The 23219-nt window shown below is 50.9% G+C and overlaps 1 protein-coding gene across 8 annotated transcripts in view; it reads left to right on the top strand.

Moving 5' to 3' along the window:
* Positions 1-23219, top strand: part of LOC123855274 (pyruvate dehydrogenase phosphatase regulatory subunit, mitochondrial) — a 37611-nt gene that overhangs the window by 4225 nt on the left and 10167 nt on the right. For 6 of the 8 annotated variants that reach the window (XR_010407946.1, XR_010407945.1, XM_064580161.1 and 3 more), the window contains exons 2-18: positions 3587-3875; positions 5020-5153; positions 8087-8181; positions 8874-8937; positions 9569-9650; positions 9747-9910; positions 10583-10704; positions 11654-11771; positions 12480-12629; positions 13922-14114; positions 15216-15340; positions 17193-17348; positions 17545-17678; positions 18051-18199; positions 18642-18754; positions 20603-20697; positions 22043-22132. Coding sequence is in view for 6 of the 8 variants with exons in the window: in XM_064580161.1 (XP_064436231.1) it covers positions 3652-3875; positions 5020-5153; positions 8087-8181; positions 8874-8937; positions 9569-9650; positions 9747-9910; positions 10583-10704; positions 11654-11771; positions 12480-12629; positions 13922-14114; positions 15216-15340; positions 17193-17348; positions 17545-17678; positions 18051-18199; positions 18642-18754; positions 20603-20697; positions 22043-22132 (2208 nt within the window). In the remaining 2 variants the exon portion in view is untranslated. The remainder of the gene's footprint in view (positions 1-3586; positions 3876-5019; positions 5154-8086; positions 8182-8873; positions 8938-9568; positions 9651-9746; positions 9911-10582; positions 10705-11653; positions 11772-12479; positions 12630-13921; positions 14115-15215; positions 15341-17192; positions 17349-17544; positions 17679-18050; positions 18200-18641; positions 18755-20602; positions 20698-22042; positions 22133-23219) is intronic. The other 2 variants (XM_045890748.3, XM_064580162.1) reach the window with 2 other exon arrangements.

The raw sequence follows: 23219 nt of genomic DNA on the forward strand, positions 1-23219 counted from the left end.
TCGGGCTCCCGGCTCAGCAGGGAGCCTGCTTCTCCCTCTCACCCTCTCCCCTTCTCGTGCTGTTTCTCTCTCTCTCTCTCTTTCTCTCTCTCTCTCAGATAAATGAATAAATAAACAAAATCTTAAAAAAAAAAAAGAGTCCCTTCTGGCTTGACGGCCGGCAGACTCTGCAGTCACCAAGGAGTAAGGAAAGGACACGGGACAGGCGGCAGCACTCAGGTGGGCAGCAGGGCAGCACATTGGGACTGCTAATTTTGTATGGTGGGAAATCATGGTTTTAAATTTTATTTATTTATTTGAGAGAGAGAAAGAGCACAGGCATGTGCGTGCGTGCCTGTGAGTGGGGGAAGGGGCGGAGGGAGAGAGAATCCCGACGTGGGGCTCGATCCCCCGACACCGAGACCACAGACCTGCGCCAAAGCCAGGAGTCGGATACTCAGGCGCCCTGATGGGAAGTCCTAACTGCCTCCTACGTTTGTGCTTTTTGCCAAGACCATATTTTTTTACCATTTAGAATTTTTAAAATGACACTACTCGAAGACAGTTACAGAGCTTTTGTTCCATTTCTTTGGTGGGTTGGGAGGACTTGAGCATATGAAAACGCTGAGGGTCAGAGCGGAGCACCGAAGGTACGTGGAAGAGGAGCTGGGTTCATGGAGCTGAGTCCCAGGGAAGGAGGGAGAGGGATCCGGGGCTCTTGTGGGGCGACGAACTTTTGACCCTCTGAGGGAAGGAGAGAGGGTTGTAGATGCAAGTGGGATGATTGGTGGAGTTTCAGGGGATGCGATGAGACAGGTTATCTGCTTTGAAGGGAGGAAGAGAGGAGGTGGGGTCCGAGGTTGGGAGAGGAGTGTCGTGGGTTCAGAACCCGAATGTAGACAGACATCTGCCTGTGGCTGAACCCGCGGTGGCCCCGGGGCTAGGCAGGGGGTGCCTGCTAGCCTGAGCCTCAGAGGAACTGGGCCTTTTCGAGTGTGACCAAGCAGTAATAGTTCTGAAGGGAGGAGGCAGATAGTCACCCCCCAGCCCCCCGCGTGGTGAGCTCAGTAGAGTGGGGCTGGCCGTGCGGCGGTGGCCGCTCCCTCAGAAGAGCTGCGTCCCCGTGGAGACAGGCGAGACAGTACTGGCGAAGGGCCGGGTGCTTAACTCCGGAAAGGATGTTCTGGAGGGCACGGTGGAGAGGTCTGGAGGGGAGGACAGCAGAGAGAGAGACACGGAGGGAGGGACAGAAATTGGTCACGTGGAGACGAGGTTGCAGGAAGAAGCTTCTGTCTTGAGACCCTTGGACAGGGACCGAGGGTGTGAGGCCTGGTGACTACCGCCAGGTGGCCGAGTCATCAGCCCTGGTTGGATGGGATTCATCCTGGGACGCGGTAGAGGCCTTGCTCGGTCTCCGTCCTGAGATGCTGTGTGGTGATGGACGGGCACCCACACCTGGGCCTTGGACGAGTTGGGCTGTTTGGGGCCCGCCGTGGGTACTGGCATGCTGCTGGGCGCACTGTCTGCCGGGGCTGTCCTCTGACGTCCCCCCTCTCCCCACGCTCGGTGACCCTGCCGTCTCCCGGCAGGTCTGTCTGCAGTTTCCTGAACAGGCCTCTGCTTTGCCGGGAGAGTAATTCTCTCTGGTGGCCCGATCCCGTACCCTTTCCCTTCTCTGCCTTATGATGCTAGTTGTCTCGTAGACACGTGTGCTTGGTCGCAGCGTGTGACACCCGAGTTTGCGGGATAAGCGCACCCGGACTAACCTTCCCCTGCTTCCGGAAAGAGGGCTGCTGGTCCTTGAGTCTCCCTCCAGCCCGTGGCCTGGGCAGACCCGGGGCACGCTGTCCCTCACTGCGGCTTTGGGTCCTCTCTCTCTCTCTCCCCTCTTCCAGGACCTCATTCTTTGTCACCACCTCTCCTTCCGGACCCACCTCTTTCCCCTTTACTGGCCCTTCCTGCCAGCAGTGAAACAGTCTCCACGGCCCACGCCTTTATAGACCAAGAACCCTGCTCTGCTCCCATTCTTTTCTTGCTGCTGGCTGGTTTTTCTGCTCTCTTTGGAGCAGAAAGTCAAGGAGTGGTCTGCACTCCCTCATCTCCTCGCTCTGGAGCTTGCTCTGGTCCGGATTTCATCCCGAGCACTCTCCTGGGAATGTTCTTTCTGGGGACACCAAGGACCTCTGTTGTCAAGTCCCAGCGGACGGACCCTTGGCCGTCCTGCTGCACCCCCGGGCACCCTCCGTAGCGAACCGCTTCTTAAAACTCTTTCCTCTCTCTCGGCTTCTGTGACACCGCAGCCCAGTTCTCTTTTCTGCCTCGCCGAGGCTCCTTCTCGGTCTGTTGCACCACTTCTGTTTGTCCGGATGCTCTGTGCGTCTGCCCAGCGCTCTGTCCTCTGTCCGGTACTTTCTTTCTCTTCCCAAGCTGTACCTGCTGGGGAGCCTCAGGGTTCTTCTTGTTCCTCAGCATGCCGGGTCTCGGATACCCCACGTGTTCCCCTGGCTGCCGGCCTGGATGTCCAGCTGCTGCCTGACCTTTTCCCGTGCGTGCCCGCCCGGCGTCTTGCACTTGACCCCTCAGAGGGGAACGTTGGCTTGTCTGCGCACCCGCGCCTGCACCCTTTCGCAGCCTCCCTCTCGCTCCCTCTCCTTCCCCGCCTCCCTCCCCATCCCTAGCCCTTCATACTGTAGTAAGTGGCACCAGTTGCTTAACCCAGAAACTCTGCCATCATCCTTATTTCTCCCCCTGCCCCATTTTAACATCCCGTTTGTTGGTAAGTCAGGGCCGTCATTTCACCTCCAGAACAATCCAGCCGTGGCTTTGACTCCACTGCCACCGTCCGGGTCCCAACCCCCAGGCCCTCCCTCTAGGACTACCGCAGCAGCTGCCCAGCCCTGCCTTTCCTCTCGTTCTCCAGCCCACTTCCCGCCGCCGTGGAGCCTGACTGATCTTGGAAAAGCATATCTGATCGTTTCATTCCCTGCTTTAGTATTTTCCTTTGCGCCCGGAGCGGAATCCCAGCTCGTCACGATGGCATCCCAAGCGCTGTGTGTCCTGGCTTTCTGCCTCCCTCTCCAGCCTTGTCTTGGGTCCGCTCCGCCTTGCTCCTCGTGCTCTGGGCACCCTGGCCTCCCTTCCGTGCTCGGACTCCGCAGGGTCGGCCTCCCCTCAGGGCCTTTGCACGTGCCTGCGCCTCTGCCCGGAAGACGCATCCGGCTGATTCCCGGTCACCACGGGTCTCTCCTCCGACGTCCCCTTCTTCCCGACCGTCCTAGGTTACACACGCCGTCGGGCGTTGCTGCACACCGGCCTTGTTCTTGTTCTATGTGTGTCTGGGCCGCCCCTGCCACAGGCACCCTCACGCCCACTCACACGCCCACTCACTGTCTGTGTCTCTCATGAAAGGTGCTGCATAAAGGCAAGACCCTCCTCCTCGCTGTCCCCTGCTGTCTCTGCAGCTGGCAGAGCGTCTGGAACTGCGCAGGGCCTCAGACATGGGCCGAGGGCATGATTAGCGTTCTTTGGCGCCTCCTCTCCCTTTCTCAGTAATCCTGTGCCCTGAGTACAGTACGTGGAATGAAATCTGGTTGCTTTCTCCGTCTAGTGTGCATGTCGGGGGTCTCTGCCGTAGCCGAGTGAGAGCACCGCGCCGAGCTGCTGGCAGACGTGATGTTTTACCGGCTGCTGTCGGTGGTCCGAAGACAAAGGACCGGCCGAGGATGGCAGAACTGGTCGTCGGGGAGGAGCGGCGCGTCGGCTGCCGAGGCGCATTCTGTCGCCCTGCCTGCCCAGGCGCAGGTGGTCATCTGTGGTGGTGGGATCATGGGCACATCCGTGGCCTATCACCTCTCCAAGATGGGGTGGAAGGATATTGTCCTTCTGGAGCAGGGCAGGTAAGGACCAGACTGCGTGGGCTCCCCTCAGCCCCTCCCCTCCCGGTAACGTTGTCCCGCCAGCAGCTAAGCTGACTGGCGCTAAGTCGCAGGACAAGAACCACAGGCAGGCAACATCCCCTGGACGCGGTTTTGCGATGCAAACCGCCCGTGTTTTCCGGCTTGGACAGAGGTGGCCGATTCCAGCACACCCAGGTCTCTAGAGAGGGTGCGTTTCATTTCAGGGTCACGGCACACCTCGCCGTCTTGTCCTCTCCGTTGTAGTCACACAGCGACATCAACCCCGTGGCTCAGGAGCTTCCTCTGTGAGCCGAGATGAAACTGGCTACCTCCTGCCTGATCTCTGTTCCTTTTCCCCGTGGAACTCACTCACTCGAGAGCAGTGGGAGATTTACAGAACAGACGTGAAGGTAGTGCAGCAGTCCGTATGCCGGGGTCCCGTGCGCACCTCGGAGGAACACCTTAGGGTGGGATCACCGTGAAATGCAGTGAATCCGTGTGGATGCCTTAGTATTAACTGAAGTTCATGCTCTGTTCAAGTTGTTTCACTTTTCCCCTAATGTCCCTTTTCTGTTCTATTGCCTACCAGAAATTGGATGACCTTTAACACGTCCTTTGTATTTATTTCTGAATAGGCAATACATGTACACGAGTCAGATTGAAAATTGTAAAAGAGTGTACAGGGAAATTCTGCCTCCCACCCCTGACTTCTAGCTGGAAGGTTCCCTCGCTGGAGGCAAGTTAAGTTCCTTGTGTATCGTTGCAGATACTCCCCGAGTCATTATATGAGCAAATCTGTATCGGTCAGTTTGTATACGTGTACCCGGGTATTCGTTTATTATTTTTTTCTCTTTTTTATACAAGTTAGTAGCGAACCTTAAACAGTGTCCCTCCCCTTGCTTTTTTCATTAGGGTTGTTCCGTATTGTTGCATAAAAGCTTTCTCTCGTTCCTTTCTTTATGGCCGTGTAGAGTATCCCATCGTAGAGGGGTCCTCCAGCCTGTTCAGTCCCGCTCATGTCGGTGGATACGTAGGTTGCTTCCATCTTTCGATGTGACACACGATGCCATAGTGAGGATCTTTGAACTAGTTGCACTCACAGCTGTGGGAGTGTACCTGATAGCATTTTGGATGCATCCTGCAGGCTGGCTGCCGGCTCTACGAGGTTCTGTGCTGGTATCCTGAGCACCGCCAGGCACTTGACCATCGAGCAGAAGATGGCAGACTATTCCAACAAACTCTACCACCAGTTAGAGCAAGAGACGGGGATCCAGACAGGTAAGCAGGTAATCCGCCATTTACTGGTCCGCCTGTGCCCCAGACTCTGGTGCTCCGTGCCGTGTGTGGCCCGACGCCGCGTCAGCCTGCCGGCCTGGTGGTCAGGGCTTGAGTCTTAGTCCGGGCTCTGCCAGTCGCCAGGGTCTTTCCTGGGGCAAGCCTGTTGGCGTGCTGGGCTGTCTCCAGTTTCCCTACCCGCCGAGGGGATTCCGTCCTTGTCCCAGATCCTTTCCAGAGCCTATCATTCTCAGGATAGGAAAGGCTTCCCGGGCCATTTCCTATTATTTCACTCCCTGAAGTCTAGCAAGTGGCCACGCTTGGCTCCTGGACGAAGAAGCCAAGGACATACTTCCGTTTCGGTGCTTGATGGTGAAATCGTGGTCTGACCCGCTGCATTTCACCAGTTGCTCCGAAGGCCTCTTCTGACTGAAAAGCTTAAACGGAGGCTACCCGTTATGCGTGTCAGCAAGGGAAAAGAACCCAGGGAATCGTGAGCTAAGTACGACCGGAGCAAGTAGAAGGGGAAGGCTGAGCCATGGGAGGGTCCCGCACGATCACAAGTTAGAAGCGTGTCTGTCAGCGTGTCGTCAGGTGATGCATCGGCCAGGAGCCCAGGGGCGAGCCTCGCGTCGTGGCTGATGAAACGGTTTGGTGGCCACGGGAGATGTCCCGGGGGAGGAGCGGGGCCTAGTGATGAAATTCAGGACGCCCCCGTCCGTCAGGGTTGCTCTTTTGAAGACCCGCATAATTCAGATCACAGGTAATTCCAGGCTAATCCTGACAAGGATGGTAGCCTGATCTGTTCGCCCGCTGAGGCGGCCCTGCCGGGGGTCACAGCATAAACACAGTGGATGGTCGCCTTTGCTGGCCGGCTCAGACCTCATGTGACCCGTGACACGGTTCTCGTTGGGAAGGTGAGATTTGAAGTATTGGAAATTTTGATGACAGGCTGAGGTTTTATAGCATTTCCCCTTCATAGGATTCCTGCTCTGGCAAAGTGTCCTTGTGTCTAAGTCCTCGATGAAGACTGAACGTCTGGGAACTGGGATTGGGTAGCTGTGTTCGTGGAGAGAGGAGATGCCAGGAGAGGAGCTAGAGGAGGGGAAGGAAGGGGCTGTAGAACCTCGAGCACATAAGCAGGGCTCCCAGGCTGGCCCTGCCCCGGCTTGGTGCCGAGAGCGGGCGCCTCACTTGCCTCGCCCTGGTCCCCGCCCGGCAGATGAGCCTGACTCCCCCACGGTCACCTCTCACTTGGCCAGGCTTTCTTTGGAGAGGCGAGGACTCTGAGTGAAGATAGTAGAAGGCGTTCCTGCTGCCTCACCACCTCTGGCTTTTGTCAGGGAGGATGCCTGCTACGTGCAGGACAGGCGGGAGCGAGTCCCTTTTGGTTGGATTTAATTTGGTGGCCACAGGTACTTGAATCGGCTGGTAAGCAGAGTTTGAGTCAGAAGAGGGCCCACCTAAGGGGCCCCGAGCTGGAACTACTGACTTCCCTGCAGTCGGTGCCCTGGTTCGGTCCCTAGTGCTTTGCCGAGCCCTGCATTGCTTACCTGCTTGGATGCTAGAGGAACCCGAGTCGTAGGCCTCTTTTCTGTAAGCTAAGTTTGTCTCACTTGAGTTCTGATCTGGAACCCCTTTTGGGGCCTGGTATCTCCTTGATGCTTGAAGGGCAGCGAGGAAGTCAGGCAAGGGAGAGTCCGGGGATCACCCTCAGTCTGTCACCCCCATTGCAGTTCAGCCGTGGTGCAGTGAAAAGGGGATGTGGGGTCCCCCGATGGAGGATTCTGTTATCCGGCAGGACGCGCAGGGGCCGGTCAGTGGACCGCTTTTGAGACTTAAAGACACGTGACATATGCACAACTTGGATTTCCCGATATTACAACGCTAAACCTCAGAAGACAGTGCATTTATGTGAGGTGTATGTTCGCTCCTTTAATATTCTGACACATCACTACTTTATCTGGAAGTCCACGCGGATTTTCTCTCTCCAAAGTTTGCATTACCTTTTTTTTTTTTTTAAGATTTTATTTATTTATTTGAGAGAGAGAGAATGAGAGAGAGCACATGAGAGGGGTTAGGGTCAGAGGGAGAAGCAGACTCCCTGCCGAGCAGGGAGCCCGATGCGGGCCTCGATCCCGGGACTCCAGGATCATGACCTGAGCCGAAGGCAGTTGCTTAACCAACTGAGCCACCCAGGCGCCCGTTTGCATTACCTTTTGTTGGTGCTTTTTGCTTAACAGTTTATCATATACTTTTTGTACCATCTTTTGTTTCGGTAATTGCTTCTCTGCTACATGTTTATTTCTTATTTCCTTTAATACAAAAACATTTTAATAATCATTAAATATAAGTGTATTATGGAGGGCTCTCTAAATTAGCTCATATAAATAAGTCTGCTTTGGGGCGCCTGGGTGGCTCAGTTGGTCAAGCATCTGCCTTTGGCTCAGGTCATGATCCTGGTGTCCTGGGTTCGAGTCCCGCATTGGGCTCCCTGCTCAGCGGGGAGCCTGCTTCTCTCACTCTCTTCCTCTGCCCCTCCCACTTATGCTTACCCTCTCTCTCGCTCAAATAAATGAATAAAATCTTTAAAAAATTCTGCTTTTTATAACTGCAGAGGAAGTTGCCATAGTATGTGCAGTTTTTTAATCCATTTCCCATTACCTGATGTTTATAGTTCCTTTTTTTGTTGTTATAATGATGCAGTAAAGATCCTTGTCATATTTGTTTTCTATTGCTAGTTCTAAAGGATAGATTTCTAGAAGGTTGATAATTTGAGCAAAAAGTGTTCATATTTTCAACTCTGATAGGTATTGCCAGATCATCCTCCAAAAGAGATGCCCCTTCTTACCACCAGTATATGGGAGTGCTTATTTCTTTAGAGTCTTCTCAACATTGCATATTGTTTTATTTTTCATTCTGCTTTTTTTGTTAAGTAATCTCTACGCCCAACACGAGGCTCAAACTCATGGCCCCGAGATCAAGAGTCACATGCTCTATCGACAGAGCCAACCAGGCGCCCCAGCATTGGGTATTATCTTCATTATTACTAATCTGAGAGATGGAAAAAGTTACCAGATTCCAATTTGCATCTTTTTCAGTTAAACGTTATTTCATAGGTCTTTTGGCCATTCATGTTTCTTTTCTGACTTGTTTTTTAGTATCAGATGTCTACCTTCTTTTCTTACTGAACTTAAGGGTTCTATTTTATTGCTTTGAACCTGTAATAAAGCAAATTTTATGTCAGAAAGCTTTAGACCAAACTTTACAAGGCCTCTGTGGGAAAACAGTAGACTGTTACTCTTGTGAACTGGCTATAGGCTTTTGTTATGGCACGTGGTTCTGTTTGGAAGAGCATGATTTGACCTCATGTGTGTGCCGTGATGTGTTATGTTACTTCGTGCATGGTGGCCCTGTCCTCCCAGGGGGACTGTTTGGTAGTGAGTGGGAATTGACTGCTCAAGCCTTTGTCTGCAGGTGAGACTCAGAGTGTGATAAGCCCCCACATCACTGGCCACGATCACTGCACTGGCCTGGTCTGTCTACAGTTTTTAAAAACCAGTCTCTGAAATTTCAGTTCTCCAAACGGAGACATTCTTGTCATGTCAGGGAAGGGCATATTTACCTGATGATTTCAGAAGAGATGAGAAAAACATTTAAGTGACCCTCCTGTGCTGCCTTTTAAAAAAGATACCCTGATTGATTCAGCTTTTTCATTATCAGAACAGAGAGTCACTGCATGTTAGGAAGATTGTCATTGACCCAAGCATGATCAAGGTTGTGTCAGGTATGTTGATTGCAAAGAGCAGGAGTCGACTCCGGCCATCTGGGGCAAAAAGGAGTTTTTGGAAGGCTTTCGGAGCCAGTCGAGTTGGCAGGAGGCTGCCAGCTGGAGGAGGCAGCGTGGAGGCCGGACCGGGGGGACCCACAGCAGGCAGCCCCTCGGGAAACGGCCCATCTGGCCAGGACGCCACTGCTCCTGAGATGATCGGCCTCCAGCCATTCACCTGCTTGCTCCAGACCCGGTATCCCGGGAGGGTCTGATTGGCTGAGCTTCGGCCACATGCCCCCTGGCTCTGCCGGGGAGGTGGGGGGGGTCCAGCCCCGCACCGATGTTGTGAGTGGCCTGCATCGGGGGTCACACTCCCACCAAAACCATGGGGAGGAAGATGGGTTTTGGGGTACATTCCCTTCCAAAAGGCTTTGTAGCAACAGTATCTCTCGTGTTTATTTTAAGAGTGATTATTTAAGATGTACGTGAAAATCCCCCTCGATCCTCCCCAAATCCTAGCTGAGGGTGTCTGGATGGTGGCCGTGCCAGGACTCCTCACCGCTTTTCGAACTTGTAGTCTAGTGGGCTCGCCCGCCTGGCCCGCAGGAGGCCTGGGCTGCTCAGTCTGGGCTGGTTTTCCTTACAGGTTACATAAGGACAGGCTCGGTCTTTCTGGCCCAAACTCAGGACCGGCTGATCTCCCTGAAGCGCATCAACTCAAGGCTGAAGTACGTATGAGGCTAGAAGCCTGTCCCGATGCTCCTGTCAGACTGACGTCTGCCAGAGGGCCATGCATGTCATTGTCCCCTTGTGTTCTGCGGCAGCGTCATAGGTATCCCTTCTGAGATCATCTCCCCCAAGAAAGTCGCCGAACTTCACCCTCTCCTCAACGTGCACGACCTGGTGGGGGCCATGCATGTTCCCGAGGATGCCGTAGTGTCCTCTGCTGACGTGGCTCTTGCCCTGGCAAGTGCTGCCTCCCAGAATGGTAAGCAGGTTTCTGGGTGAAGAAGGAAGAGGTTACGGAAGAAGCTGTCGCAGCTGGCAGCGACGCCAGCTCGGCTTCCATTGTTGAACGCTGGCTCTTAGAATGTTTGTTTGAATATACCCTCTGTTAATAAATGTGTTTCCTCAGGGCCACATTTCCCTTATTAAAGTTCTAAGGAACTGCTTTTAGTACTGACCAGTGCACTTCAAGCTTAAGGGAATCCCCCCCCCCCCGCTCCCCCCCAGCCCAACATGAGAAGCTCCAAGGTCAGAAGACACAGCATGGACTGAATCCATGGCTGGTCATGTCCTGGGGTTGGAATGAATGAGGGGAAGACTAACCAGTGTCCAAGGTGCTCTGTACTTTGGATGAACTGATTCCCGGTGTGGGTGGTTTAGGGTTTAAGATGCCTTATTTGAACTTTTTCTCCCCTGCCCGTTTTATGATTCCTGGAATTGAGTTCTGTACTAAAGTCGTCTGCTGTTTTCAGTCTTGGAATAGGCCCATTGACACAGTCTTAGGATGTGGTTCCTGGGAGTTTTTGTTTTTTTTTAAATAAAACACTGACTTGGCTTTTTCAGCATTTCTCGGGGGTTGAGAATCTGCTGCAGAGGCCTTAATTCTGGGCCATCAGAGGATGGATTCACCAACTCTTTCTTTACCTTGGAACAGGTGTTCAGATCTATGACCGGACCAGCATTCTTCATGTAATGGTCAAGAAAGGTCAAGTTACTGGTGTGGAGACAGATAAAGGACAGATCGAGTGCCAGTATTTTGTCAACTGTGCTGGTCAGGTAGGTTAGCCACAGTACTGGGTCACTGATTTTATCACTTCACTTTTACCTCTGGCATTTTAGGTATGGAGATGTAAGGTTAATACTGTGATGAATTAAGCAGACGTCAGGGACCACCTTTTCCTTCTTTGGACTAAAAACTCAGAATTCTTGTATTCTAAAGATTTTTTTAAATTTTATTTATTTGAGAGAGAGAATGAGAGACAGAGCATGAGAGGGAGGAGGGTCAGAGGGAGAAGCAGACTCCCTGCCGAACAGGGAGCCCAATGCAGGACTCGATCCAAGGACTCCAGGATCATGACCTGAGCCGAAGGCAGTCGCTTAACCAACTGAGCCACCCAGGCGCCCAGAATTCTTGTAATCTAAATCAGAGGCCTGTAGCTAGTCCTCAGAGAGGAGCACCAGTGATGACCTTTTCCTTCCTCCACCCTGGGTTAAAGGGTGCCAGGAAGTCTGTGAAATGGTCGGGCATTGACAGAAATCCTTGGCGTTGGGTCTCCTCTGGTGTTTCATTTCATCCTGCAGCCTAGCAAATAAAGCATGGGGCTATTTTTTTGTGTCAGGAGTATGGATTCAGTTAGGAACACTAAGCTGCTTCTCCTGACCTAGGGGTACTTTTTGCCTTGCAGACGTCACATATGACGGGATCTGGGGTTTGTAGTCGAGGCCAGGCGTTTTGTTAACAGGGCATCACTTGCCCCCCAGTGAGCTCCTTTTATTGGTTGCTGAATCTCTTGTTCTTTGGTCTAAGAATAATTGTTATGGTTTAAAAAGGACCGTGTTGCTCCCCATCCACATAACTAAAGCAGTCTGAACCTTGGCTTCCCATGCCTCACGTTGGGGCAAGAGCACACAGGCCGCTTGCAGTTAAACTCCTGCAAGCGGCTGAATATGTTCATTTGTCTTTCTGTTCCTCTTCGCACCCACGGATCAATCTGTCTCTTTGTAGTGGGCATACGAGCTGGGTCTGTCTAACGAGGAGCCGGTTAGTATCCCGTTACACGCCTGCGAACACTTCTACCTTCTGACTCGCCCCTTGGAGACCCCTCTGCGGAGCAACACACCGAGTGAGGACTTACACTTTGTTTTTAATCTTGTTTCCTTGCCACTGTCCTGTCCCTGAAAAGGAAGACTTTCTGCTCGGGATAGACTGTGTTCCAAAGTCTTGTCTCTTCTGGAGCGTGTTACGGGGAGGCCGACCCAGTTCTACCTTTTCTCTAAGAACTCTTTATGAAAGGATGGACAAAACAGACATTCCACTGAAGCAATTTTTGGGTTTGTTTTGTAAGCTAATTGCAGTCCCACACAGAGGTCCAAATTGAGAATTTGGAATGTAACCTGGAGTTTTTGACTTGAATGGCATACGTTGCAGACAGGTTCTAGGTAAGCTACAATCAGGTTGCTCCACGACCCTGAGTGCCACAGGAGAGGGCTTGACATCTCCTGGAAGGTCTCAACCCCTAGAATGGGCTCGTGGTCCCCCGTTTCTGCTAGGCTTTCATGTGGCACTGCGGCAGTTCCGTAGTTTGGTTGCGAGCTCCAGTCAGAGCTTCTAGGTAGCTGATCAGGGAAACAGGGTCCCCTGTAAATCTGAGGGGGCAGATCCCCCACCCCCACAACCTCGAAAGGTCTGCGTTCACTGGATGCTTTTTTGCTAATAAAGCCAATAATGGGTGTCTTTGTTCTGCTTTTTCTGTCCATTTAGAAAGCTGGCCTACCTCTAAACCTTGCTTTTCTCTTCTGTCCCCCACTCCCTTGTTGTTTCTCTTCCTTAGCTATTGTGGATGCTGATGGAAGAATTTATATCCGGAACTGGCAGGGTGGCATCTTGTCTGGGGGCTTTGAGAAGAACCCGAAGCCAATCTTCACTGAGGGCAAGAACCAGCTGGAGATTCAGAATCTGCAGGAAGACTGGGATCACTTTGGTGTGCGAGCTAGAGGATAACTATAACGTCCTGTGTTTGTCTAAGATGCTATCTTTTTTGAAGCATTTTCAAGGAGTTCCTTCTTTGATCTTTTTAACGGCCCCATGAGCGCTTACGGAGGGCAACCTGCAGAGTTTGCCTAAGGCTGCAGTTATGGGTAGCAGATTCTGGGGACGAAGATCTTGGTTAAGGGACTTCTGGCGTATTATCTAAAACCACTGCTGAAATTTTAGGCTAGGAGGAAACCTTTTCGTAGGACAGCATGTAAGATTGAAGAAATTTTTAGAAAGCAGAATTGTTTTGTTAATACGGTCTTTTAGTTGGTTTTTGTTTTTATTGAAGAATTGACCTATGATACTGTATTAGTTTTAGGTGTACATCATAGTGATTAGGTATTTATATGCTACTTGATTTTGTAATTTATTTTTATTTCCTGGATAGTTAATATAGTCCCAGGGTCCAGATTCCAAAGATATGAAGGGGTCTATAATGAAGAGTTTCCCCTCCCACCCTTAATGGGCATTTTTTATTTTTATTTATTATTTTTTTTAAAAGATTTTATTTATTTATTTGAGACAGAATGAGAGAGACAGAGAACATATGAGAGGGGGGAGGGTCAGAGGGAGAAGCAGGCTCCCTGCCGAGCAGGGAGCCCGATGCGGGACTCGATCCAGGGACTCCAGGATCATGACCTGAGCCGAAAGCAGTCGCTTAACCAACTGAGCCACCCAGGCGCCCTAATGGGCGTTTTTTAAAAGTAAACTTTTTATTGTGGGAGATTTCAGACACTTAAAAGTAGAGAGAAGAGTATACAGAACCCTCTGTGTACCCACCAGCCAGCTTCAGTCTGGTTTCATCTGTTGCCAGTGTCCCCGTGGAATAATTCCCAGATGACAGGCTGACTTTCAAACAGGCTGGGGACCTGTCTTTCGCAGCTGTTCCAACTTAGGAAATCCTTGCTTTGATTGCATGTCTCCTCGGGTACCGCCGAAGAGCTTTTCCCCAAGTACCGATCCCTTGGAAATCTTACCTGTCCTCCCGTGTGTTATGTGCCCTTCCACAGCTCCTGGTCTTTCTAAAGAGTGTCTTTTTTCTCTGTCTTTATGCCAAGCACTTCGTAGGTTTGTCCCTTAATTCCAGCATGGTTTCTGCTCAGGGCCCGTTTGGCTCATCTGAGAAAGCCTCTTCCAAGAGACTTTCTGAGAGGAGAGGGAGTCGGGAAACACAAGGAGCGGATGAGTTTGAATTCCCTAAAGCTGAGGCCTGTGTTTGGCTTTGTTTTTATGGCTCAGAGCCCCTGCTCAGTTCTCTCCTGCGTCGCATGCCAGACCTGGAGACTCTGGAGATCCTGAAGTTGGTGAACTGCCCCGAGACCTTCACCCCAGACATGAGGTGCATCATGGGCGAGTCTCCTTCAGTTCAGGGCTACTTTGTACTGGCGGGAATGAACTCTGCTGGCCTTTCATTTGGTGGAGGGGCTGGAAGGTAAGTCTTCCTTGCTCAGACCCTGCTTGCTGGGTGCTTTCTTCCTAGAGTTCCCTGTTGGTAATGTGGCGTGTAATGGATGTATGTAATCTGGTATGTTAATAATGAGGAGGTACACCTAATTTGAGAGTTGTCCCCTTCAAAATAATCGCTGTGGGATATTCCAGAAGTGTCTTTGTGCACAGTGTTTTGGGAACTCTTCTTTGGAATTAGTCTCGGAGCCCCTGAGATGTAGTTTTTGGCTTTTGCATGGTTATAGATGTTGATCCTTTGAGTACATTTGAGTTTGGAAACAGTAAGTACTGTGAGTGAGACCTACGATCATGCTGAGTAATACAAGTCTTTTTAAAAAATTACATACTAATTAAAATCAGCGAGTCAGAAAGGACAACTACTGTGTAGTTGCACTTCTCTGAGCTACTTGGAGTGCCAGGGTGACTGCCAGGGCTGGGGCAGTGGAGTGGAGAAGGAGTGCTGGCTTCACGGAGGGAGTTTCAGTTGGGGAAGATGGAGAGTTCTGGAGATGATGGTGGTGACAGTCACACAGCAGTGTTGAAGTACTTAATGCCCCTGAACCTCACACATGAAAAAGATTAAGATGGTCAATTTTATGTTCTCTTTTGTTCTGTTTTGTTCTATGTTCTGTTATGTTCTGTGTATTTTATCACAATTAAAATTTTTAATTTTTATTCATGAGGCCATTTTTCTTGAGTGACTTGTAGAATGGCTCTGAAAACTCTTATGGAAGAGGAGTTACCAAAAGTGTTTGGAGCTGAGATGTGGTCAGATAGTTGTATAACCTCCGAGAGTTTTCCAGAAAAAAACCACTGGATGGATAAATTAGAGTACATTTGTATATTTTAGTCTTTTTTCATAGATGTGGCTTGTTTTATAGCACTTTCTAGGGAACCTTATTAGAGCTAAAATCATCAGCGGTTTTGAGAACAATAGATGGATCCATGATCAGAAAAGTTAAGGAAATGGCCCAGAATTTCTCAACCAGTCTGTGACAAGATGGGATGTTTCTGTTGGTTTTGATTCCTCGTACAGTTAGGAGAGTGTCCCTTCCGAGGTCTGGCAACTTTCCCCACATCTAAACAGGTACCTCGCTGAATGGATGGTGCACGGTTACCCATCCGAAAACACCTGGGAGCTGGACCTGAAGCGTTTCGGAGCCCTCCAGAGCAGCCGCACCTTTCTGCGCCACCGGGTCATGGAAGTCATGCGTGAGTGGAGCTCAGCCCCGGTTGCGCCTCGTTGAAGGTTTCTTCCCTGGGGCCTCTGTGGTCAATCTGAGGGGCAGTTTAAAAATTGCTCCGAGTCAAGCTTCTGATATTTGGTTGAGGCATTAGGCCCCGTGTGGTATTTATGGAACCTTCTCTTTAGTATGTCGTCTTTTATTTACCTCTGGGGCTCGGAAGAATAGGCCTTCCGGGTGGTAGTTGCCGTCCACCTCCCCTCGGCAGCTCCTTGTGGATGCCTGGGGTTGTCTGCTTTCCACTGTGCCTGCAAAAGTCCCCGTGCCAGGTGGATGCTCTCACTCCCTACTTGATCTCTGAGATCATGATTTGCTTTCCAGGGCAGAGAATTTGCCACGTTATTCTCAGAGCTTCAAGCTTCTCTTAGTGATTTTTGTCGTTAACTGTTACGAGCTAACAAGATAGGAAACCACTTCTCGTGTAAATACAAAACATACGTTTTCGTTCTCCTTGTTCTTCCGTCCAGCTTTGAAGGCCTCTTCATTTTAACTTGGTACTCTACCTTGTCTCTGATTTACCTCCTAGTAAATCCTTAGGGTCAGCTTTTGTATCAGGAATTGAACCAAATCAGACTGTCATTTCACTGCCCTGTACTGAGGAACAATTGTTCTGAGACTTTGCCAAAATATTCCTAAATATTTGGGGCATATTTATGCTCACAGCCAAGTTTCTACATTGGCTGTGAGCACCATTCTTGATTAACAGTGAACTGTTGGTTTAGTAGCAGGGGGTTCCATTCATGATGAGGCTTTTGGATAACGGATAACCTTCAGTACCCGTGTGCTCACTTCTAGCCTGGGGCAGAGAACCGTTTGTGGGAGACAGAGGGCCTGGCAGCAGTGTGGGTGGCCACTAAGGTTCTTTAATTTTAACAATTATTTTGGTTAAAATGTTGAACTGCTCTAAGTCCTGACTTCTCCAGCCATAGTTACTTTAGAACATGTGCAAATCATAATGGAGCTTAAGTTTCTCCTTGATGACGTGACACTTATGGTGGCCGCCTCTGATTCTCACATAACAGGAATCGCAGGCACGACAGAAAGTGTGGAAAGGGTAAGTAGGACCTTAAGTGTGAGAGGAGACTGAAAAATCATCACAAGATAAGGCAAGCAGCGTGGCTCCCTTCTCTTGAATCTCTCAGCCTCCTCCCCACCCCACCGTCCCTCTGGTGTGGAATGCCGTGAGGTCAGGTTTTCTCTGTGCAAGGGACTCGAGCTCACACTCTGGCTATTTTTACATCTTGCTGTTGCAGATTAGACCCTAGGAGAAATAAATTCTGACCCTAGCTTTGTTATGTGAATTTGTCACTGGGCCAGGACTATGCAACCTGTCCGATTTCAGAGCCACCAAATCAGGGTATGCTGTGTGCCCTTTCACTTGGGAAGCAGGTTAGATGCCAGGGAGAGAGGTCTGTAACCGTTCTGAGGTCTCAGCGACTCGGGCCCTGTAAGGAAGCACGCACCATGTTTTCACACCTTGTCGCTCCCCGGGTGCTCTGGCCATGCAGCCCTCCTCTCTGCCGTGGAAGTCTGACCGTCCTCCTGTTGTTTCTGCCTACTGATTCGAAACGATGATTGTGAACAGAGACCTGGAGCTGTTCTGTGCCTCACAGCTGTGTAACCATGGAGGGATGATAGCAGCTCGTGCAGCATGAGTCTTTCTTTTGGAGCTGGCTTGTTACACGGGTGCCGTTTTCGGATTAGGCCCTGTTAGCCTGGAGAGCGTGCTCTTGTGAATAGGAGCAAGTCCCGAATCTCGTGGGTGCTGTGTTCTCTGCCCCGTGGTTTGGGCTAGCAGAGACTGTCCTTATCTGTTCCAGCTCTGCTGTACGATCTGAAGGTTCCCCGTTGGGACTTCCAGACCGGGAGGCAGTTACGCACCTCTCCTCTCTATGACCGGCTGGATGCACAAGGAGCCAGGTGGATGGAGAAACATGGATTTGAGAGGCCGAAGTACTTTGTGCCACCAGACAAGGGTAAAAAGGGCCATTCTCATTTTTTTCCTTTTTGCTTTAAGAACCAATAAAACCCATTTTAAAATGTATGATAGCTAGAATGTGTTCCTAGAAGAATAAATAAGAAAAACCTGTCACACTCTACCAAGTTATACATGGAGGGTCCACAATATAAATCTCCTTTTCTCTCTTGCTTTTGTTGTTTTCTGGTCCACAGACCTCCTGGCATTGGAGCAGAGCAAGACGTTCTACAAGCCAGACTGGTTTGACATTGTGGAGTCTGAAGTCAAGTGCTGCAAAGAAGCTGTGTGTGTCATTGACATGTCGTCTTTCACAAAGTTTGAAATAACAGTAAGTGCTTGGGAACCAAAAGAAGAGATTAGGAACCTTTGCATATTCATTGAATGCCCCCCGTTTTTCATCTGTTACTTTAAAACTGCTTTTGTAAGGACTGTGGTATATTTTAGTGTTTTATCTGTATGACAGCATTTTTCTAAATTTTTAGCTGTTTCTGGGTTGTAATCTGCTTGCAGAGGCCCACTTACCATTGAACTCAAGAGCTAGCTTTCTCTAGAGCTTCTGTGGTGGAGTAAATCCGCAGGCAGTGTTGCCCGGGGACTGACGAAGGGAGTCTCGTCAGCAAGTCATGCCGCCCGTCAGACGGTGTCACCCGGCCACGTGCTCTGGTGCTCCCGCTGTCTGCTTTGTTCCCTAACCCTGCAGTCCACCGGGGACCAGGCGCTGGAAGTCCTACAGTACCTCTTCTCCAACGACCTGGATGTGCCCGTGGGCCACATCGTGCACACCGGCATGCTTAACCAGGGTGGGGGCTATGAGAACGACTGCAGCATCGCGCGCCTGGGCAAGCGCAGGTGAGGCCCGCGGCCGCCCCCCACAGCACGCGGCAGAGCCGAGCGCGGGGAAACCCGGTTACACCGAGGACAAAGAGGTTTCTGTCACTCATGGCCTGTTCATTGGCCGTGCAGTACAAACGGAAATCACAAGGAAAGGAAAGGAGAAGAAACCACCCCAGATTATATAAAACTCCATGTGGACAGAGCAGTCACCCTAGGGGGCGGAGACGTTTGCTTACGGTAGTAGGTCTGTATGCTCTCTTGGCACCGACAGGAAGCCCAAATCTTCTTCTTTGTCCTGACGTGGTAGATCCTGGAATTAGGCGCTGCTGGCCCTCTGCAAGCTAGGAGTCCACTTGCTGGTCTTCTGGTCATTGGTTGCTTTGAAATGAGTTAACCTGCCTGCTTCCTGACCCTTTCTATGCTGCCTGGCTTTGATTACTGTCCGTCTCCCTTTCAGTTTCTTCATGATTTCCCCCACCGACCAGCAGGTCCACTGTTGGGCCTGGCTTAAGAAACACATGCCGGAAGACAGCAACCTGCTTCTGGAGGACGTCACCTGGAAATACACCGGTAAGGGGGCCCTCTGGGGTCAGCTGCACAGGAAAAGGCCAGCCTGTCCAGATTTGTCTTCTCCATTTGCCTTCTATTTGACGTTCAGAAATGGGGGTCAGAGTGAGAGGTGTGCAAGAGGTTTTCTGGTCGCACAACATTGATCTCTAATACCCACGTTTTTGTCAGTGAGGTGTGGAGTGAGTTGTGCTTTAGTTTTGTTTTGTTCACTGCTATATCCCGTGTAGCCAGCATGGAGGAGTGCAAATATTGGTTGAATGAATGGGAAAGTTGTTTTTTTTTTTTTTTTTTTTTAAAGATTTTATGTGTCTGACAAGGCACCTGGGTGGCACGGTTGGGCATCCGACTCTTGATCTTGTCTTAGGTCATGATCTCAGGGTTGGAAGATCAAGCCCTGCGTCGGGCTCATCGTGGAGTCTGCTTGAGATTCTCTCTCTCCCTCCCTCTGCCCCTCCTCCCTCTGGCGTGCATGCACTCTATCTCTCTAAAATAGATAAATCTTCCTTTAAAAAAGATTTATCGGGGCGCCTGGGTGGCTCAGTCATTAAGCGTCTGCCTTCGGCCCAGGTCTTGGTCCCAGGGTCCTGGGATCGAGCCCCGCATCGGGCTCCCTGCTCGGCAGGAAGCCTGCTTCTCCCTCTCCCACTCCCCCTGCTTGTGTTCCCTCTCTCGCTGCGTCTCTCTGTCAAATAAATAATATCTTAAAAAAAAAGGGGGGGCGCCTGGGTGGCTCAGTTGGTTAAGCGACTGCCTTCGGCTCAGGTCATGATCCTGGAGTCCCGGGATCGAGTCCCGCATTGGGCTCCCTGCTCGGCAGGGAGTCTGCTTCTTCCTCTGACCCTCCTCCCTCTCATGCTCTCTGTCTCTCATTCTCTCTCTCAAATAAATAAATAAAATCTTTAACAACAACAAAAAAAAGATGTATCAGCGGACTCCATGCTGAGCACTGAGCCCAACATGGGCCCCAATGAGCCCAACACGGGCCCTGATCTCACGACCCTGAGATTGTGACCTGAGATGAAATCAAGAGTCAGATGCCCAACCAACTGCACCACTCAGGTGCCCAGAAAAGTATTTTTTAATTTATTGCTTAAGTATTATTTTCTTCAAAATTTCCCCTTAGCTTTTTTAAGTGAGTGAATAATTTGGGGGGATGACTTAATTTTTTGATCGTCTCCTCCTCAGCAGTCCTGTGGGGGAGCAGGCCCCCTCCACGTCCACATTCTCGGTTTAAGGCCTGCCCCTCCCACTTCACTAACACCTGCCCTTGTCCCCAACAGGCCCTCACTCCCAATTCATCATGGCACCAACCACATTTTCCTTTTTGCCACCAGACTGGCAGACTGTGGGAGCAAAGCTGTCTAGCCTGTGAGGACGGCTGACGTGCGGTTACCACCAGCTGCCGTCACATGATGGACTCCAGGGTGGTTGGGCGGCTCTCCTCAGGGCTCTCCTCCCGGTGCAGATTTGGGAGTGGGCTCTTCCCGTCCCGTGGCAGCACTGGGAAGAGGGAGGCAGTGGGAACTGTGCGGGGAGTTCATGGCCAGGCCTGGAAGCGGGCTCTTGTCATGGGCCAGGCCGTGGTCGCACGACCCCAGTGTCGCGGCCGAGGGGGCTCTGGGGCGCTGTCTGCTCACCAGCAGGCAGGAGCTGCACTTAGCAGGCCTGTCGAGGGGTGTGTTTGCCAGAATGGAGGTGCTCTCTGTCCGCCCTTGGGTTGCCTGAGCAAAGGGTTGCTGTCATGGTCTCAACACCCAGGCCTGGCAGTAAGGGAGCAAGTCCAAAACAGACTTTGCTCTTGGGCTCAGCTGTCACCTGGACTGGCATCTCTTGTTCTTTTCTGTTTAGCCCTCAATCTGATCGGTCCCCGAGCTGTGGATGTGCTGTCTGAGCTGTCCTACGCCCCTATGACTCCAGACCACTTCCCAAGTCTGTTTTGCAAGGTGGGTGCTAATAAAGTTTTAGTTTTTTAAATGAGTAGGGATTATTTCTTTTATAGGGATGGCAATTACATGTTCTTACTACAGCATCAGTGCCCACAAAGGGTGTTGTGGTTTTCATTAAGCAAACAAAATGAGTAAATTGATTTATTTTTCACTATTCCAGGTCTCCCTATTCAGTAAGCATTAGGATATCTTTCAAATGGATTTAACTTCTCTGATTATCAGCCCTATATATTTATTGCTTTGTGTAGCAGTGGATTAAATTTTGTAAGTTAAAGGGTTATGACACGGATGCCAAAACATTCTAGTTAAGGTCAGGTGCCCTCTCTCCATGCAGTGCTTCCCCCTTTCCCTTCACAGGGTAACTTCTGTGTACTGGCATCTCTAGGGGAGCCGCAGTCTAGGTGAATCCCTGAAGAGCTTATGTAAGTTTCTTATATTTGGCAACAGTAGCAACTTGTAACTGAGTAAAAGAAATGGCAACTGAATACTGCTAAGAGAGGTCCAAACAGACCAGTGGTTTGGTAACCTGTAACAAACAGCTGGGGGACGGTTACTGATGAAGGCTCTGGGAAGTTCAAACCCCAGCTGGGATCTGCCTACTGACTGTACAGTTTTTTTTCTTCATGGCGGAGGGAAAGCAACAGAAAACTGACCGTTAGCCATCAGCAGACCCTCGCTTGCATGGTTTGCTTCCTGCACGAGGGACCCACGTGCGTGAGCCTACAGAGTAGCGTGTCGGGCTCCCCGTGGGAGTAGTTTGCTACGGTGCCATCTGGGACCTGCCACTTCCAGGATAAGAACAGCGATTGTGTCAGAGGCTCGTTAGGTAACTGAGCCACCGTAAACACATGTTGAGCATTAGAAGGCCAGCCTCTGACCCCAGAGAAGCAGGTGCACTGTGTTCTGTGGCCATCAGGTGTCCTCTTTTGTTGGACAGGTGCCCAGGACTTGCCAAATCCCCCGGAGAAGACATTTACCCGGTGTTCGTTGCTCCTCATGCCCCTGACTAAACTTAACAAACCGTTAGCAGGATTTTGTGAAAAGAAATGTTTCATGCTTGTAAAGACTTTGCCTCCACTTCCCACCAGCAGCTTGGCTGGCCCTCCTCTCATCAGAAGAGAGACTGCAGAGACAGTACTCCATCCCTGGTGACCCCAGTACTTGGAAACAGACCACTTTGAGGATGCATTTCTTTCATTGACATATATGTCCTTTAGGCTCAAACAGAGGGTGCAGAGCTAATGAGAGGGGTTCATGTCAGGTGGTCATCACTTTAAGAAATGCGGAGGGCTCACTTCCTCTGAAGAGTCTCCATACTCAACTTCTCCCTTTGCTTCCACAGGAGATGAGTGTGGGCTACGCGAATGGCATCCGGGTGATGAGCATGACTCACACAGGAGAGCCGGGATTCATGCTTTATATCCCCATAGAGGTGAGCCTCCCGGAGGAAGGCGGCTGGCTTTCCCACGCCTGCTGGGCCCTGGCAGGGTTAGAGAGCCGGATCGGACCGGGCCTTGGGAATTGAGATAGGCTGCAGTAGAGGGACTTCAACATTTTGAACTAAATCATTTCCTTTTTGAATAGAAAATACATTTACACGGTTTAAAAATCAAAATCTGTAGGAAGGATTTAGTGCCACCTGACCAGTTCCCACCAACCACCACTAATGATCCAACTCTTAGTTTTTGTAGGTCATGTCGGAGATTCTGTGCATACACAAGCAAGTTCAAAGACACTCCTAACCCTTTTTTAGAAACACAGTTGGAAGCATACTGATGTTCTTCTTGATCTCTTAATAATGTATTAGAGAGCTCCTTCCCAGGCAGTACCTAAAGAGGAGAGCTTCCTCCTCATTTTTTATCCGTGGTTAGTAATCCTTCACCTCGCCGAATCCTCATTTACGCCATCAGTCTGGTACCAGTAGACGTCTGTTTCTTTCTTTTTTTTTTTTTAAGATTTTTTATTTATTTATTTGAGAGAGAGGATGAGAGAGAGCAAGCACATGAGAGTGGGGAGGGGCAGAGGGAGAAGCAGACTCCCTGCCGAGCAGGGAGCCCGATGCGGGACTCGATCCCGGGACTCCAGGATCATGACCTGAGCCGAAGGCAGTCGCTTAACCAACTGAGCCACCCAGGCGCCCGACGTCTGTTTCTGTAGCGCTTTGTGGTGCTTTGCTGGTACAAGCAGCTGTGTGTACGAGTCTTCCCGTGGCGCCCGCGCCGCTTTCACCTCAGCCGGTAGGTGCGGCGCTCGCACTGCGCTCTGCTGGGTGTGAGATGAAGCCGTTTCTGAACCCATTTCCGAGTAAAAGCTCATCAGTAGCACTGACGCACTCCTGCCTGCCTGCGCCCCATCCCGTTCTTCTGACCTTATCCTGCCTCCTCTGCCTCGTGAACACGCTGCTCTCCAGCCTCGGGGGCTTCGCACTCGCTCGTGCCTTCCCTGGCCTGGCCTCCCCCCCGAGAGAGGCTCTCGCGGCCGCACCTGCTTCAGGGCTTGTTCACATGGCATCTTCCGAG

The sequence above is a fragment of the Mirounga angustirostris genome, unplaced genomic scaffold, assembly GCF_029215605.1.
Source record: "Mirounga angustirostris isolate CCGP_5_RB_7025 unplaced genomic scaffold, mMirAng1.0.hap1 SCAF_16, whole genome shotgun sequence".
Classification (NCBI taxonomy): Eukaryota; Metazoa; Chordata; class Mammalia; order Carnivora; family Phocidae; genus Mirounga; species Mirounga angustirostris.